An 18,099-nucleotide genomic window follows, 5' to 3' on the forward strand; every position below is an offset into this window, starting at 1 on the left:
GTACAATATACAGGTAGCTTTAAAAAGGGCCCTGGCCAGCGGGGGACCGGCCCTGGAGCACGGGCGCTCCGGTGCTGGGGCTGCGGCGGCGGCTCCCCTCCCCCTCCGCGGAGACTCGCCCGCCCGGCCCGGCCCGGCCCGGCCCGGCCCACCGCTGCGGGGCCGAGGCGCTCTGCCCCCGCCCGGCCGCCTCACTTGGCCGCCAGCGTCTTCAGGGAGCGCGCGAGCGTGCCCACGACGGAGGCCACCGCCGGGCGGCCCGCGCGGCGGCCGCTGCGCGCGGCGGACTCCTCGGCTGCGCTGAGCAGGGCGGTGTAGTTGCGCACGACCTCTTCCACCTGGGCCAGCAGCGCGCGGCGCTGGGCGTCGGAGCGCAGCGCGTGCGCCAGCCGCGCGAAGGCCTCGACCAGCCCGCCCAGCGCGCGCAGGCTGCTGCTCACCGCCGACAGCAGGCGCGTCGGGCTCTGGTGCGCCGCGGCGACGCGCCGGCAGGCGGCCCGGAAGTCCCGGAAGCGGAGCGCCAGCTCCCGCTTGCACTCGGCCAGCTGCGGCCGCCCGCCGCGGGCCTCGGGGCGCGCCGCGCACTGCCGCAGGACGGCCAGCAGCTCGCCGGCGTCCAGCTGCGCCGCCAGGAAGCCGTGGGGCCAGGCGTAGGTGCGGCCGCGCAGCGCGTGGATCTGGGCCAGGCTGCCCTCGAGGGAGGCGGCGCGCAGGTCGATCTCCTGGGTGCGCCCGCCCAGGCCGCCGCAGGCGCCGGCGTCCAGGACCTGCAGGGTCCGGCTGACCACCGGGACGGGCCGGTGGCCGCCGGGCTCGCCCCCTGCGGGCGCCCGCATGGGGATGGCGTAGGAGAGCTCGTCCCCCTCGCTCCCGTCCTCGGCCGCGTCGCACTTGCGGTAGTAGAAGCAGTACCGGAAGGAGCAGCAGCGCTCCCCGCCCGCGCCCCCCTCCTCCTCCTCCGGGGGCGGCGGCGGCGGCGGCCCGGGATACACGTCCTCCTGGAAGGCGCGGGGGGGCGCGTCCGACGCGGCGCAGAGCGGGGGCCCCTGCGCCTTGCCCTTCGGGGCGGGGCCCTGGGCGGCGGCCTGCCCCTGGGGCCCCGGGGAGCTCGGGGGCGTTCGCCCCGTCCTCTCGACCGCGCCGATGCTGTAGCGGCGCCGCAGCTTCCTGTAGCGCGGCGCCGCGGCGCACTCCCCGGGAGAAGCGCAGGCGGCCAGGCACGACAGGCCGTTCTCGGGGTCGGGCCGGTAGCCGCCGGACTCCAGGCTGGTGGACCTGGTCCGGCCGGCCTGGGGAGGGGTCCCGAGGCGGGAGTCGCCGGGCTCTTCCGCCCGCTGCGGCTCCCGCCGCCGCTCCGGCTCGGGCTGGGGCCTGGCGCCGCGGCCGAGACGCTTGCAGTCGCAGCTCCGCCGCTGCTCCCTGGACAGTCCCAGCCCCGGCACCTGCTGCACGGGGCTGGTGCGCAGCTGGCAGGCGCAGTGCCCCGCGGCGGAGGGGCCCAGGCGGTCCGGAGATGCGGGGTCCCGCTTGGTCTTTGGCTTAAGGAGCTCTTCCAAGAACTCGAGCTCGTACTGCTTCACCTTCTGCAGCTGAGCCTGCCGCTCGTCCGTCTCTCTCTTGAGCCGCGTCGGGAAGGTGGCAGAAATGAGGTTCTTGAGCCGGAAGGATGCCTTGGGCACTTTGGGCTTGGCTGGGAGGTCCGAGTCTGGCGGCGTGGCACCCGGAGCTTTCTCGGGCCTGTTGGAGAGCAGGCTCTCGGTCCGGGGGCCCGGGTGGACCTTCTCTTTCAGAGCCTTGCCCCCGGAGCTACTGAAGGCCTCCGGGCTCTTGGAAGGGGGGGAGCTTGGTTCGCTCACGTCGGCTCTGTGGCCGTCGGCCCCCGTGTTGCGTTGTCCTTTTTCCCCTTGGCTGGCGAGAACAGTCTCTCTCTGGCCAGCGGACCGGGCAGCCTCTCCCCAGCCTTTCTGACTGAGTTCCGTGGTCCCCGGCTGCCCCGCGTGCTCCGGCCTTCCCTTTGGCTGGCAGCTCTGGGCCGCCGCCTGCCTCTCCTCTCCTGCTGGTGGCAGAGGAGGAGGGACCGTCTCCGCTGGGCTGCCCTGGGGTCCTTGGCACCGCTGGCAGGCCTCGCTTGTTTGCTGCTTCTGAGAGCAGGGCACGCTGGGGGGCAGCCGGCCCACCGAGGCCATCCCTGAACAGCAAGGCTGGGGGCTGGCTTGCTGCCTGCTCCCAGGACCCCAGGGAGGAGCGCTGCCTTCAGCTGGGGAGGGCGCTGCTGCGGTGGGAGGGGGGGCTTTGTGGCCGACTTGCTGCAGAGCAGATGAAGCAAGGGCAGGGGCTGTCCCTTCGTCTGGATGGCCGTTGCCCAGGGCAGCAGCAGCAGTGGTGCGCAGGGTCGCTCCAGCAGCTGCCCCGTGGGGACTGGAGCTTTTGGGCTTGGGGCCTGCCAGCAAAAGGGCCCCTGTGGCGCTGAGTTCGCTGAGCTGCTGGGCGGGATAGCCTTTCCCCGCCTGCAGAAGCTCTCGCTTGCTTCTGGCGCAGGCAGGGTTGGGGGTTTGGTTCGAGGGAGCACCTGGCTCTGGGCGCTGAAGCGGCTCTTTCGCACCACCACTCTGAATGCGGAAAGGAAGATCCTTCCGGGCCAGGAGGCTTTCCCTGCTGAGGTGCTGGGTCAGGAAGAAGGCGGCATTCTGATGTTGCTTCATGGCGGAGACAATCTCTGTGACATCGGGGATCTCTGAGGAGGTGGTTTCATGGCCAGAGTCCATCGACGACTCAGGAGTGATGGCAGCGAGAACGATGAGGCCTGGAGAACGAGAGGCTGAGCATTAGAGTCAGGCAGAGGAAACCGCTCTCCCGCTGGAGGCAGTTCAAGCCATTGGATGACTTTGGACCGGTCACGGCCTCTCAGCCCAACTGACCAGTGGGAAAGGAATGAACGTAAGGAATAAATTAATGGGGGGAAAGTCATGACTTCAAAGACATTATCTCTGCAGCAAATGAGATGGGGCCTTGCAAGCATTGCTCCTCCTGTCCCGGGGGGGCAAGCGGGGCGCACTGCAGACAGGCCATAGCACGGGATGAGCTGTGTATGCTAACTGCTGCTGGATCTCCTGTCTTTTTGTAGGCCCAAGTCCTGGATCAGGGTTCAGAAGGATTCTCGCCGGGTGGTTGTCCGGGCTGCCAGCTCAAGTGCCCCTGTACGAGAAGCCAGTCAGAGGCTGCGGGGGGGGGGGGGGGGATTGGTGCTGTCTGCTCTGTGCAGCCTGTTCTGGCTGATGGGTTTCCTTCCCCCACAGCTGCTTTGCTCTGGAGGAGAGGCCAGGGGCTGCAGCAGCACCACTCAAAGGGCTGAAGCCCCCTGCTCCTCCCCTCATATTTTGTGGTCGCTCAGTCTGAGCAGCAGCTGGAAAGAAGGGGTGGGGGTGTGTTGCTGGAAAGATGGCGCAGGCCACTTCTTTCCTGTCTCGTTCCTTGCCAGTGAACCCTAGGATCGCCTAAGGGAAGAAGCCTCCAGCGTGGGAAAGGGGGGGAGGGGGTTTGCATGGGGGGAAAAGACCCTTCCTAGATTATTAAAAAGGAGAAAAAGCTATTCTTTCATGCTGTTCTTCCTGCCAGGAAAAAAAATAATGTGCCAGGAAAACGGTTCTTAAGGACAGAAAACTGGAAAGGTAGAATCAGTCCTGTTTGCAATGTAGAGGGTATGTGTTCAACCATCCCAACTAACTCATCAAGAGACCTGTGAAACTGTGTTGGGGGTCTCTGGAAGGGTGCAGGAGCGCTCTGGATCTTTTAAGAAAGCCTCCCATGAAGTGATTCAGGAAGCAGACGTTCCTCTGGAGCCTGTCAAAGGCCACATTTGACCAATCAACAAAGCAGGCTTATGTGAGAACGCCGATACTGTGAGGCACGTGCAATATGTTTAAACTGTTTTCTGGGTTGGCACAACACTGAACTACAGCGGAACAAAATGCAAGGTTAACGTAAATGGTGCTGGTTCAGATGTGTGTGAAACAGGGCTGTACATATGAGGGACCAAAGCAACCACGTGCCTGGCACAAAGGCCAATGAATCCTCTGCTTGGGTCCCTCTGTTATGCCCTCATGTTCAAAAGAGCCCCTTTTCTGGGTCAGATTCTGGGCCTCTTCCTTGACCAACTGGACCTAGCCTGTGGGCTTTCCTGTTTGAGTCTGTGAAATGGGATTGGAGATAAATTTGGTCAATCACATCTTTCCAGTTGCAGCCAGAGCTCTTGGGAAGAGCACCCTGTGAGAGTCCTTCTGACCTTCCCTCGACACAGAGTTATGGCGCTGCCAGCTCCCTCTCTTTGGACCGAAGCTTGCAGGCTTTGGAAGGTGTTGCCATGCCACTGGGTGCGTGCTGACAGGTACCTGCCGTCTGCTGCGGCTGAGCGTGTGGACCGTCTTCCGAGGCTGCCAGCGCTTCCAGGGCCTGAAGAGTGGAGACCAGAGCGTCGTCCAAGTCCTGGGCGTGGTCTCGAACCGTCCGTGTTTGCATGCTGTCGATGAGCGTCACAGGAATCTCCTCATAGAGGATGCCGCAGAGGTGACGGCCTTGCTCCTGCCCCTTGGCTATGGCTGCCGCCCGGCGCTTAGAGTCATCCTCATCAGAGCTGTTGTCTTGGAAACCAGGAGGGGGGGCGGCAATGGCGGGGAGAAGGGATGTGGTTTCGTCCTCCTCCTCATCGCTCCCGGGAGGGGGGAGGGACATCAGGTCCACCATGTTGTCCCGTGTGCCGCCCCGGTGAGAGGCTGGCTGCTGGCGCCTGGCTTTGGCCTTGCAAGAGTCGCAGTACAGCTGCGGAGGCTGGCTGCCCTGCTGGCTGTCCATGGTGTATGCCCTGGCCCGGTTGGTCCAGTGCTCCTGGTCCGGGCCCTCCGGATCACAGTCCTGGGCGGCCCCGTTGCAGTCTCGCCCGGAGCTCTTCGAGGTGGGATCAGACTTGGTCCGGGGCCGAGACTCCTCAAAGAGGATCACGTTTTCATTGATGTCTGTCCTGCTCTTGTGCTCCTTCTGCTCCCGCATGTGCAGGTAGCAAAAGCTGACGAGCTCCGAGTCTGAGGCCAGCGGATCTTGAGGGCGGCACTCTCCGGGGCTGGGGAGGGTGCCTCCCAGGAGCCTGCTCTCTTTCTTAGCCAGGTGCCCTGCTGGTGCAGGAGGCTGGTGGCTGACGAATGTGCCGCCATCTGAAGCATAAAACAAAGTGGCTGTTAAGACAGTGCCTGTGGGGAACAAGGTTACCGGAGGACATGAGCAATGGAATTCAGCCCATGCCCACTTGGCGCCAGGATCAGCAGATGACCCCTGTGGGGATCAATTGGTTTCAAGCAGCAGGATAAGGTGAACAAGACTCTCTCTCAATAATGGCTCTGGAAGTTTTTGCTGCTTCCTTTCTTCCCCCTCGGTCTCCCCCTCCCTGCGTTCACTTCTTGTACTTTCGGCTGAATCACAAATCGCAGCATGAGCAACACGAGAACCGTTTTTTGAGCAGGCACTGACTGTTGGCAAATGGCTCCCTGTTTGAGAATATGCTGAGCTGTGGTGGGGTTGGGTGTCAAGGGATGGTCTCCACCTCTGCACGCCTGCACAAAGGTTAAATTCCAAGTGCATCGAAAGAAGAAAGTGGGGCCGAAGCCTGGCCCACTGTTCTCCTGAGCTGCCAATCTTCTACGTGGTGAGAGAGGGATTTTGTTCCCCGTCCATTGCACAAGCTCCCCCTCGAGGGTGAGGCACAGAAAAGGCTGATCTGGGGTGGCCTGGATGCCTCCCCTGCAGCAACAGCTGACCTCAAGCCCCAGGCCGAGAGGGGGATGCTCCCCGCACCTTCTGGGACAAGCGACCTGCCGCCCCTGGCAAGCCTGCCCGCGTCCCTTCCAAGGCGCTGTGCTGTCCTGGAAAGGGACTCGAAACGTGGAAGCAAGTGAACGCCCTTTCGGCCCGTCCCAGAACCCCGCCAACGGCAACACAGAGACACGGAGACGAGGAACTCTGCTGTGGGAATGTTCACAGCTCCCACGCCCAGCCCGACTTTGGACGCCTGTTCCTCCCCCTCTGCATCCTCCCCGGTGCCTGGCCCAATGACCCTGCGCACCTCCCTTTTTCTCCCCTCCAGGGGGTCCTGAGTGGGAGAAGTCCTGAGTGGGACTGCTTTGAATTCGGTTCGATTGGTTATCGCTCCAAAGAGCATCTCTAGAGAACTCTGGCCCAGTGGCACTTATGCCAAGCTTTGCACGTGCACTGCCAGGGCCTGTGTGGCCTGTGAGGAAATAGGGCCGCGCAGGGCTGCCCAAGGGAGGCTCTCAGAGATGACAAGGAGCTTGAGAGGCAACGTGACCTGCTCTCTCTCGGGCAGGGAGAGGGAGAAGAGCTGGGCCTGCGATCCTGTGGGGCAAAAGAGCTCCCGACCCATCACTCTGGGTGCCTCCGGCCTTGCTTGGCTCAGCCGGGGAAGGGGGGATCCCCACGTTTTGAGGGGTTCCGACTGGGATGCTGCTGCCTCCAGAGCCACGGAGGAGGGGCCCATCACTGGAGCCCCCAGGTCGAGGGACAGCCCTGAGCCATGGGGGTCTGGCCAAGGGGCACAAATCACAGAGGATGAAACGCACCTGCCTTGTTCAGTGGAGGTGGCGGAAGCAGTGGCTGGCTGGTGGGCCGGGAAAAGATCATCCGCTTGGAATCCACCAGAAGGCGGCAGTAGCCAGCGATGAGGCAGGTGAAGTTGGTGGCCTCTGGCCATTCCATTAGCAGCACCAGGGGCTGGGAGGGAAGGAGAAGCCACAGGGTCAGAAGCTGCTTGGCCCCAGGACAAGCAGAGGCGGCAGCGGCGGCTGCAGTCAGCTCCCCCCCAGCAAAGGAAAGCAGTGGCTGCCCCAGAGCAAGCCCCACCCGGGAGCTGCTAGATCCCTTTCTGCCGGTGGGGCCAGGAGTGCCCAGCCTCGTGCCCTTCTGAGTCAGCGCCATCTCCGTCACGGAGCGGCAGGCCTGCCTGCAGTTGCACCTGCACAGCACAGGGGAGTCTCTGAATTTACTTTGCCCTCGCTGCCTGTTGGGCGAAGGGAGCGAGTTTGCGGAACTCCTGTGGTCTTTAGGCCGAGCTGGGAATTCACGGGCACGTGCCTGTGGTTTTCCTGGCAGCTGTTTGCTGCCACGGGGATGGCTTTTGCCTGCCGCTCTAGCCCACAGCCCTAGGCTGTGCTATTGTCCCCAAATGAAATATGGCCAACACGGTACAATCCAGCAGGGGAACAACCAAGAACCAGGGCAGCCGGAATTGCGGTCTTTTGTCAGATGTCTGTCCTGAAATTAATTGGACTGCCAAAAAGAAAAAAAAATGCTATCCCTGAGCGACGGGCAAGGACCTCCTGCTTATATTGTAGCTGCAAGCCTTAGAGCAGGTGGTCTTTGCCTCCATGGCCGGGGGAGGGGGAGAAGAGGAAGGAGGAGCCACCTCCACCTTCAAGACTTGGGCTCCACTGGCTTTCCTGAATCAGACTGGCAGGCCGCCCCTCTCCTGATGTAAAGTGCCTGCCACCTCCCCCCCAAGTACCTTCCTGTCCATCCAGCAGCTTTGGGCCCTGCCTTGTCAGGTGCTTTGCCTGTGTTCCAGGAGACCTGCCTTTCTGTTCAGGTTTTGGTCTCCATAACTCTTGGGGCCTCAGCTGAGTCAAGATTATCACAGGATTCCCTACCAACTCAGCCTGCGGGAAGGCAAACATTTTGGTGGATGGAAAGAGTGGTTCTGATGTCAACATGGCTGTGCCTGGATGCTCCGGTGTCAGTGAAGGCCTGGGCATTGCATTTAGGAGAGACCGTGATAGATCAGAACACGTTCAGAAGAACCACCAACATGATAAAAGGGCTGAAAGGAAGCACTTACGTTGCAGGAACTTTCATTCCATCCCTGTTCAGGGTTATCAGGATCTATGTGGCCTAGTTCAGATTAATCACATTTCCAACAGAAAGGAAATCGGAAAGAAGGCCCCTTCTATGCATAGCTTTGAACTCTGGGAAGGCAAACATGGAAGGAGTGCTGCAGCTTGCTAAATCCACGCAGCACTGGGATCTACGCTGGTTCACAAGCTGCAATTCCTGGCCAGCTGGTTGGGGTGGGGAAAGATCTGCCCCAGGAAGTTTGACACAGCTTGGGCCCTTAGGGGCTTCCTTGCTGCTCTCATCCCTGCTGGTAGCTCATAACAAGCCCCTTTGTGATCCACACCTCTTGACGAGCATCTGCTTGAACGTGCCTCCCGCAGAGTCAAACACAGCTCTTGTTTTTCCTGCGTGTGGACCTAAGGGCCTGAGGACAAGGCCCTTCTTCTTCAGGTACTTCCTAGCCATGGTTCCCTGGTCCCCTTTCGATGCAGCTGTGCTGTTCTCAAGAGGGAAACCTGGTGTGCATAGCCAGGAAAGGCCCCGTGCATGCCCTCCTTCCATCCCCACCGGGATGTACAGCCAGCAGCAGCAGCTGGACCTACCTTGGCATCCAGGATGCTTGTTTCCACCCGGGCCACACCTTGGTTCTCCCTGAAGAGCTGGATCTTGCTGACTTTGCTGAACTCGGACAGCACGGTGGTGAGGTTTGTCTTCAAGTCAATGACGTGGCTAATGCCATGGCGAGGCCCCACCAGGAGGGTGGTGGCTGGCTGTTTCTCATCCTGTGCAAGGCGAGATGCCAGTCAGAGAGAGAAGGTGGAGGCGGAGAAGGGAAGGGGTTGGTCAGAGGCAGGCCTTGGGCTCTGGCAGGGAGCCAGTCATTGCTCTCTCCCCTCCCTTACGCGCCAGAGTTACTGTACCAGTCCCACAGTGCTGAACAGGACGCCTGCAAAAGTTGGCAGCTCGTTCAGGATGCGCAGGTAGTGGAGCTTGGCTTGGGTGGTGGTGATCTGTGGAGAGACATTGTGCCCTTCTCCGTGAGGATGCCAAGAGGCCAAGGTCCCCTCAAGAACTGCTCTGCCCTGCTGACAATGGCAAAGCAGCGGCAGCTTTTCTGGAGGGTGAAGCAGTTCAGCTCTGGCAATCTTTCTTGGCTTGACTACTGCAGGGGGTTCTGCCTGGACCGTGCTGAAGGAGCGTCTGGCACAAGACATGGGAGACAAGCTACTAACTGATGCAAACTATTCCTGCACTGTCTGCCAGCTGTTTCTGGCCACAATGTCAAACGGTGGCACTGACCTTTAAAGCCTAGGGGGCTGGCGGCCTGACCACCCGAGGGGCTATGTGCCTGGGTGGCAACTCTTTGGACATTCAGGTCAGCAGGAGACCCCCTCTGAAAGATGCTCTCATTTTCTGGGGTCTGCTTTCAGGCGCCCAGGGGAGGCTTCTTCTGCAGCACGGTTGGTCCAGGCTAGGTTGCGCCCTCCCCCCATACTGGGCATGCAGCTGCTGCTACAGAAAAGCATCCTTGGTGGGGGCTTGCACAGCCACTGACCTGCCTTCTCATTTCAGCCCTTGCCCACTAGTTTGAAAGTTGCACCAGAAGGAGGTAAAGCCATGAGAGAAATTTTTCCCAGAAGAGCTGACTTTGGACTTTCTAAGAGGTTTCCTAGCAGCCCCGTTCTGTGAATGGAGAGAAAGGCTTCCTGTCTCACTACAGGTGTTAAGTAACATGGGGGAGTGGCCTTATCACCAACTTTGGTTTTTCTGTGCCAGCTTATTTTACGCTTTATATGGAATTGCCTATTAATCTTTGTATGCCATATCCCTCTATTTACAGGGAAAGACCGTTTGTAGAAAGAAGGAGGCCGCTGCGCGACGTTTCTCCAAGCGGATCACACACACCTAACGATGTGTCCAAACACCCGATCAACCTCGTAATCAGGAATAAAAGCTCCTGGCCACAGAGACTGTAAAGTCTGTTTCTGTGATGGGATGCATCTACCAGGAGGAGAGTGATGTGGGACCGCAAGGCTGTCGGGAAGGAGGGGGCACATTCCAGGAGGGGGGAGGCAGGAGGCAACACAGTCCGCAGGGGGAGCGTGGGAAGAGGAGGAGGTTCAGGATGGCCGCTCCCTGGAATCTCCCGGGGGGACACCTACTCGCTGCTGTAGCACAGACTGAGTTTGGCAAGGTTCTGTCGTTAAGGTGTAAGCAAATAAAGGAACTGTACTCGACTGGGCCATTTCATCACTGTGCTTGGGCTGGGCCTAACAGTTTCCAAATCCAGAGCACCTTTAAACAAGAAACTTGGTTTTTGTAACCAAGAAATTAATTTGATTACAGTATGCTTAAACTGTACCTCCACCAACCTGTATATAAACTAAACTACTACAGATGAAGGTCCTTCTCGTCCTCCTCCTATGACCCTTGTTTCAGAGGATGCGCGCTTGAGCGCAGAGGAGAGCACGGGGCAGAATGGGCAACACAGCCCTAGGAAACCCTTCTCTATATTTCAGGTCACGTGTGTCCTTCTCTCGCAGCCTGCGGGAGGTGAAAGTGTGTGCTGGTGGGAGGAGACATCTGGGGCCGGGGGGCCACGCGGCTCCTCCCTGCTCTGGCCGCCACCCGGGCCTGGCAGGCCATGCTGAGACCTGGGCTGTCAGCCCTCCCGCATCCTCGCCTTGCCTTGGTGCCACCGGGGGGCTGGTTCTGATGCGCCTTCAGCTGCTGAGAAAGTGCCTTCCGAAGCCCCTTGTCTTTGATGCCTTGCAACAGCGAGGGGGGCAGAAATGGCTCGAGGCCCCATTCCTTCCTAGCAGGAGGGGAGAGACGGCCCGTGAGGGAAGGGCATGGCGGGTAGCCCTCCTTTCCACCTGCAGTCCCTGGGCTGGGGGGGAATGGGGCAGAGGAGTGGGCGCAGGAGGAGAACGGCTGCTAATCCCGGGAAGAGTCCCTCTGGCTTGGAGTCCCATCCAAACCAAGTCAGCACCCCTTTCCCATGCCGGGAGATGGCTGGGAGCACGTAAGAAGTGAGGCAGTAGATAAATCGCGTGAAGGAACGAAGAGCATCGAGTCTCCCTGCTCCAGCCCAGCCCCCCGGCCGCTGCCCCACAGGGATCTCGTCAGATGGAACATCCCGTGCCTTGGTGTGAGGGAGGCAGCGGGAGAAGGCAAGAGGGGCAAAGGTGCAGCCATCTTCAGCTGACCAGGAGAGGGGCTGGAGAATTTATGGGCAGAACCGGAGGAAGGCTTGCGGGGTCGGTCCAGTGGCCAGAGGGAGCTGAAGGCCCTGCCAGAACAAAACTGCCAAGGCGGGCTTCGTGCAGGGAGAGACTCGGGGCCCCTGGAAGCGGCTTGTGCGTGGCTGGGCACGTGAGGGGAGATGCGAAGCGGCTGCCGCTTTCGCTGCAGAACTTACTCCACGTTTTTGAGAGAGACTTTCTGGCTCGGCCGTGTGGCTGAAACGGTGATGTAAATGTGCAGGGCGGTCAGGCCAAGCAGCATTTCTGGTTTCGGCTCCATCCCAAATCGTTCCCTGATCACATCGTTGCGGCTCTGGGGAAAGAAGGCGGGGCTGCTCAGGACGGCTACTCTCCCCTATTCCCCTCCATGCTGCAGCACGAGGACCTTGCTCAGGCCCGCAGCTGAGTCAGTGAACAAGCAGCTGCCTCGAGTCTTTCGGGCACCTTCACTGCACGCTCTGCTTCCAGCACAGCTGTGCTGCTTGGCGGTGGTTGCAGGCAGGAGCCCCCTTGGGTCATCCTGGGGCCAAGGCGCTCGGTTGGAGCCCCAAGGAAGGCAGAGTGGAAAGAGGGCCAGCCCCTCTGCAGCAAAGCAAGGGGGTACCTTGCGCTGGTAGGGAAGGAAGCCCTGGGAGGACCTGTGCCCCCCCCCGATGTTCACCTGGATGTACAGGTACTCAAAGGCCGCAGGGTCTCTCTGCAGCAGCTCCACGGGGTCTTTGGGAAAGAAGCTGATGCGGAAGAGACATCGCATTCCTTGGTAGTGTGTCCTCTGCACCACCTGTGGAGAAGCAGAAGGGGGAGGCCGGGCAGGTTTGCAGGAGCCTCCCTGCAATCCTCTGAATTGGGAGGTCCACATCTGGCAGAGGTTGCTGTGTATTTGGATGGTAACTGGCTAGCCTTTTCTGAGCAGAGGGGAGGATCACCGATGGCGCTTCCAGCCCCCCTAAGTGCTGCAGCCAAGGCTGCACCAGGTTCAAGCCCCTTTCAGGGCCCTGGTTCCTTCCCAGCACAGAAACTTTGGCACAGAACCTCAGAAGTCTTCCGGAGCAGGAATCCTCAGACAAATGGCTTTGTCTGAAAACCTCCAGTGACTCCAGAAGGCAAGCTGTCCTTAACAGCTCTCACAGCCAAGCAGTTCCTCCATGTTTCAAGTTTGGATCTCTCTCTGAAAAGCTTCTACTCGGTTACCTTCGGGCACCACGGAAAATCAAGCCACGCCCTCCACCCTGTGGCAGCCCTCCGAGTATTGGAAGGCTGCTGCCACGACTCTCCCCTTTGCCTTCTCTTCTCTAGGCTAAACCTCCCCGGTTCTTTCAGCCGCTCTCGGTAGCATCCAGCCTCCAACCCCTCGCTGTCCTTGTTGCTCTTCTCTCTCTTTCCAGTTCCTCGGCGTCTGTCTTGCATTTTGGTGACCGGAACTGGGCACCGTATTCCAGGTGTGGTCTGACCAGGGCAGCACGGAGCTGCACTCTCATTTCCTGTGGTCTCCACATTGTATCTCCACCGATGCAGCCCAAAATTGCATTGGCTCTTTGGGCAGCCAGAGCACACTGCTGGCTCATGCTTAATCTGTGGTCCACCAGGACACCTACAACCTTCTCACAAGTGCTACTGCTAAGCCAGCAGTACCACCTATCTTGTACTTGTACAGCTGATTTTTCCTACCTAAGTGTAGAACCATACATTTCTCACCACTGAACTGCATTCTGTTGGAAAGGGCCCAGCGTTCAAGTCTTACCAGGGTCCCTTCGAACCTTGAGCTGGTCTTTTGAGGTGCTAGCAATCCCCCACCACCACCACCTTGCGTCATCTGCAAATTTGCTTAGCACCTATCCCCTCCTCTCAGCTGTGGCAGGAGGAGAGCAGGCAGCCATGGAAGGGCTGCGTTCTTCCAAGGCGGCTTCCTGCTCAGTCACGGTGGGAACCTTGAGGAGGCCTAAAAAGGCAGCAGGGAAAATGAAGCCACCACAGGGCAGTGGCTTACGTGGGCCAGGGGCTGCTTGTCCTGCAGAAGAAGGAACTTATGGCTCTGTTCAGGGCTGGAGTACTCCAAGACCAGGGAGAAATGCTCAATCTGCCTCAGGGACAGCCGATCCTGCAGGGTCATCATCACATCCTGGCCGGAAAGAGGAAGAGAGGAGCTAACTGGGGGGAGAGGGCATCCTCAATGCTCAGAGCTGCCCCCCCCTCCCAGGGAGGACCAGCGTGTTGCAGCTCCCCGGGGACAGTGGGCCCAGCTGCTCAGCAGCTCTCGGAACGAAAGGAACAGGGCCAGGCACCAGTGCAGGGGGGAACACCCACCACCCCTTCCACGTCTTCCTTCCTGGGCCGTTCACGGGCAGAGGTGGTATGTGTCAGGAGAAACAAGGCAACCATGGGAATAAACGGGCCCAATTGTGCCCGTTGGCAGAAATAGCGCCCCTCTCCACGGAGGCTGGTGGGAAGCCTGCATCTGAACCGGCCCGACAGGCTGCCTGGCTTGGGAGTAGCCTGGCAGCAGAACCCTCCTTTGGCAGCCACCTACCTTGACGGTGGTTCGGCCATCAAATGTGAAAGACTTGATCTGTCCGTTCTCAAGGAAAACCTTCAGCACGTTTGGAATAAGGAGAAGAGCTTCCTTCTTCAGCATGTCCTTGGAGAACATGAGGAAGCCCATCCACCCACCGAGCAGAGGCAGGACAGAGAAAAGAGGGTTAGAGGTATAGAAAGAGAAAGAGAAAGAGAAAGAGAAAGGTGGGAGGGAGGGAGAATTGTCCTGGCTCTAAAAGGCCAGGCCAGGCCAGCAGAACAGGATCCCACTGCTGCAGGAGACCTTTGAGGACTGACCAAACGGTGCATGCCTGCCACACCAGATCTCCGGTAGTGCTCTCAACTGGAGCCCAGTGGGCCAGATGCTCTGTGAGGGGCTTGGGTCGAGGGTGGAGGCCCCCAGTGGGGCAGAGCCCAAAGCGGGGATGGCTGCATGTGTACGTGGTTTCTGTCTCTGCTGGGAGCTGCTGCAAGGAAGGGAGGGGTCAGCTGCCTCCTGCCTGGCCAAAAAGGGCTGTTGCTGGGCCCTCCCCTCAGTCAAGTCCCAAGCAAGGTCCTATCCTGCCTAAGGTTGATTTGAACATAAACTGAAACAGTTGCCTCCAGAGCTCGGTGAACTTTGAGGGGTGTCCCCAGAAACAATCTGTCCTTAGCAATGCCTCCTTTTCTTCCACACCAGATTGAGATATATGTACCTCCTTAACGGTTTCAAAGAACACAAGGGCCTTTTCCCACCCTACATCCACACATAGCACAATATCAGAGTTCGTTGGACGTGTGAATTGGTATGCAATGGAGGCCCTCTCCACTGGCCTCAGCTGGGCTTTCTAAAGACCTAGCTCAGGGAGCCACGTCCACCTGGAAGGATGGCCTTTAAAGAGCTCTTCCTCTGACAGCCCTGCAGGGTTGTGGGGGTGAACAGAGCCTTTTCGGGAACTGCATGGAATCCACTGGGGAGGCACTCACTGGATCAGTCTCGCCAATGGTGACGTGTTCCGAAAAGCGCACCTTCACAGGATTGGACCGCAGCTTCGCCTTTTTGGCGGCACTGATAAAGGCTGATTTGGGGGACTGCAAAGAGAACACACGTCAGATTATCTCTGCACAACCAGACCAAGCCTACAAGCCAACGAAGGCTCATAGTGCTGGATCCTCCTCCCTCCCTAGGGCTCAGATGAACCCAAGGCCTTGCCTCCCCTGAGATCTGGGGGAGATCTGGCCATGCTGCTCTCCGGAGAAGGGAGGACAGCCACATGCCTGCCTGGCTCACACTTCCCCCTTTTCACCAAGCTGCGGCCTCTGAAGAAGAAAGGGGCAGGTGCCCAGGGCCTTCTCAGGGCCAAAGGTTTGGCACAGCCTTCGTTGCTAAGGGCACAACTGTTCAGCCTGTTCTGCCACTTGGGCTCTGGGGCATCGGGTTGTCCTCCCTGCTCTCTAACAGTCCCTGCCCTGGCCAGGCAAAGGCTGTGGGGCACCCTGGCAGAGCACACCACAGTCTCTAGGTCAGACCTCCAACATTTCCTCCCTGTGACCAGAGAGCAGGGCACTTCTCCTTTGCATAGGATGAGCAACAGTTATTCTCTGGCCCATAATGGTGGGGGGGGGGGAGTTCCAGCTGTGGGAGAGGGAGCAAGGTTGCTTTCCTCCTGCCTTGCTGGGGGTCTGGGAAGCAAAGGCTGTGTTTCTCCCTTCAGAGAGAGGAGCACATGGGCTCAGGAGCCACAGGAAGGGAGGAGAAAACCCAGACCCAGAAGCAGCCAGAGGAAGTCCTAGGGATGGTGCACGTGGGGCAACGAAGGACAGACGTCAGGGCGGCTCCCCCGAGGCCTGCGGTTTATTGATGGAGGAGAAAAACAGGGCTATCTCTGGAGTCCTTCCTGTGTAGGTCACAGAGGAGCAGCACCACCTTCTGCCTGGGACTGGAGAAAGCATGAACCCGTAGCCCTGCCCCTTCCAATGGCATGGAGGTCACGATAGCCAAGACTGGATCCTGCTGCTGCTGGCAATCGTCAGAAAAGCGGGGTAGTTTCACTCTGGTGCCCTGGTCATTTTCTGGCTGGAAGCAATACATTCAGAACGTGGCCAAGGCGATCCAGCCTTCCTTCCACAACCCTGGGTTGTGTTGCCTTTGCCACAACAAAGGAAGGCAAGCAGAAGTGGGATCAGGAGCTTGTGGCTCATCCCATTATGGAGAACCAGCCATTTCTTCACACATGGTGTGAACAAGATAATCATATTCACTGGTAACTTGCCATAAACTCAGTGCTTCTCCCACCACCCCTAAAGTTTGGCTCCCACCTGATGAGTCTGTAGCACTGTAAGGACCACGGCCTCCTTGGCACCTCTGCAAGGAAAAGGGAGAACGAGCTGCTTCCAAGGGCATCGCTGAAGGAGCTTTGCAGCGGGGGACGGCGGGAGCTCCCCAGCCCACCATGTCATTCCCTGGATCCACAGAGCAGGCTTCCCTTTTTGCAAGCCAGGTTTTATTCCTCCCCCACCCCCAATCGCTGCTTTGCCTGGGATGGCCTTGGCCTTCAATCACGGGGGTTCACTCCTCCCTGCCCTCAAGATTATGCAAAGGTCCAGAGGTCAACGCTAGAGCAGGCGGTGCTTTCTGGAGCAGCCAAAGGTCTCCAGGTCAAAGTGGTAAAGGCTTGGCTTGCAGGCCCGGGGGGCAACTGAGTCTCCCCCTTCCATTCCGGCATCCCCCTCTTACCTGACAAGTTCTATGACTCTCTCTCTGGGGGCGTCACTGACATCTTCATGATTTATGGCCAAAATTTGGTCACCTGCCAAGAGCTTATCCTCAGATGGCCCTCCTGTCAAAGAAAGGGCAGTCACTGTGAGTCACTGCCCAGGGGGGCTGGGGCCATAGCAGCCTCTCGTGTTTCCATTGCGTGCCTGCGGTCCCACTGCACCTGCAGGCGTTGCCTGGCTCTCTTGCTGCTCACACCTTTGCTCCTGGAGTTCCGCACTCTGGATTCCTTGAATTGGGAACAGGCTGCTCGGACTGTCCTGGATGGGTTTTGAGTCCAAACAGCTCTGCAATTTGAACTGGCTGTTTTGAACTTGAAATGACATCACTTCAGCACGGTCAGAATAGCCTGTTTTGAACCCAAGGTGTTTTGCATGTTCCCACTTTACTCCTATTCACTCACATGGCTTTGGGGGTGGGGGGATCCTGGTATAGCTGTACCCCCAGTGAACAGAGAGGAGTCCCCTGTGCCCACTCCTCATACTTGTGACCTTCACTGGCCCAGTTCCTCAGTGCCTTTCCCACCGCACCTGAGGTCACGGAGCGAACTACCACAGGTCTCTCACTTCCGGCCACAAAGCCAAATCCATAGATGGGGTGACGCTGGATTTTCACCTGTCGGAGGGCCTCTGCAGGCAACTGGCCACATTCCATATCATCCCAGCAGTGCTCCTCCTGCATCACATGTCTGGGCATGTGGAGACACAAAACAACAGAGCGCCATTGGCTGACTTCCGCAGTGGCTTCTGTCTCCCACCAGAGAGGCCTCCTTGCACCCTCTTCCTCAGATGCGCCCGTGCACTCATTCTTGGCCTGGGAGGGCCACAAGGTCATCTCTGGCACTACCTGGCCTGGACCCGATTCCTGGGGGGGTGGCACTTCAGGGATCAGCAGCAGAGTTGACATCCCCTCCTTTCCCAGACACCTGTCACTGAACCATCTCTTTCCAAAGCAACAGCTTGCCAGTTTTCCCCAGCACTCTGGCATTCAAGAGGAATAAGATCTGCAAAGGAGTCATGAGATTGGAAGGGAGGAAGTACACTCCCACCTGAGGACCAGCACTAAAGCCGAGGCAGAGCCCAAGGCTGGTCTCTTGGCAATGAGATTCACCCCAGGAGCTCCAATGGGAAAAGCAAGGACATGCCAGGGAGGAAGAATCCAAGCAGGATTCACCCCAGGAGGCCGCTTAGGCAGGGGAACAGATACTGTTCTTCTCTCTCCTGTTTCACACATATTTTCTTAAGGGCTCTGACATCCAGAGGATCCAACTCCGTAGACAATGCTAAACCGGGAAGAGATTTCTGCTGCCAGGTGTGGCTGCCTTGGGGGAGACATAGTCCGTGGCTCCTTGGCCCTTGGAAGGACAGGCTGAGGCATTTCTCCTCCTCTGCAGCACTTACAGCCTCCAAGTGAAAGGCTGTGCTTGGGGCTGACTGGCAGCTTCATGCACCTCAGCACAAATTAACACTCTGTTGCTAGATCTCCTGTTTCTGATGATATCCCAAGGTGCACTCTCCTTCCCCTTCTGACCTCCTGTTGGTGGAGCTTTTGCAGGCCAACCAAGTAAGGCTCTGTCTCTCTCGGCAGCCCGGGCTGGTGGGGAGCACCCTCCCTTCCCTGGGTCCCTTCCCAGTTTTGAGCCCCAGGAGGCTGACCCCGGTGCTGTGTGGCTTCAGC

At 59.1% G+C, this 18,099-nt stretch overlaps 1 protein-coding gene across 1 annotated transcript; it reads right to left on the reverse strand.

Annotated features, from left to right (window-relative positions):
* Positions 1 to 18: 18 nt before the first annotated feature.
* Positions 19 to 17,118, reverse strand: FRMPD3 (FERM and PDZ domain containing 3). Its single transcript, XM_088151512.1, has 14 exons — positions 16,953 to 17,118; positions 16,384 to 16,486; positions 15,966 to 16,011; positions 14,634 to 14,738; positions 13,663 to 13,770; positions 13,123 to 13,254; positions 11,797 to 11,916; positions 11,312 to 11,448; positions 10,579 to 10,705; positions 8,811 to 8,900; positions 8,493 to 8,672; positions 6,624 to 6,774; positions 4,389 to 5,204; positions 19 to 2,803 (listed from the first exon to the last, which is right to left on the reverse strand). The coding sequence occupies exons 1-14, from the start codon at positions 17,116 to 17,118 to the stop codon at positions 192 to 194; spliced, it is 4,893 nt and encodes a 1,630-aa protein (XP_088007638.1). The 3' UTR covers positions 19 to 191.
* Positions 17,119 to 18,099: the final 981 nt, after the last annotated feature.

The sequence above is a fragment of the Python bivittatus genome, unplaced genomic scaffold, assembly GCF_059951505.1.
Source record: "Python bivittatus isolate LINGU-HERP-01145 unplaced genomic scaffold, Pbiv_v1 ctg000670_np1212, whole genome shotgun sequence".
Taxonomy (NCBI): Eukaryota; Metazoa; Chordata; class Lepidosauria; order Squamata; family Pythonidae; genus Python; species Python bivittatus.

Excerpts from the sequence above, each read along its gene's own strand:
- FRMPD3 (XM_088151512.1), bottom strand. The coding sequence starts at position 17,118 with ATGCCCAGACATGTGATGCAGGAGGAGCACTGCTGGGATGATATGGAA. Across the intron at positions 6,775-8,492 it reads CAAGCATCCTGGATGCCAAG|CCCCTGGTGCTGCTAATGGA; the intron begins GTAGGTCCAGCT and ends CTTCCCTCCCAG. Across the intron at positions 5,205-6,623 it reads ACCTCCACTGAACAAGGCAG|ATGGCGGCACATTCGTCAGC; the intron begins GTGCGTTTCATC and ends TTTATGCTTCAG.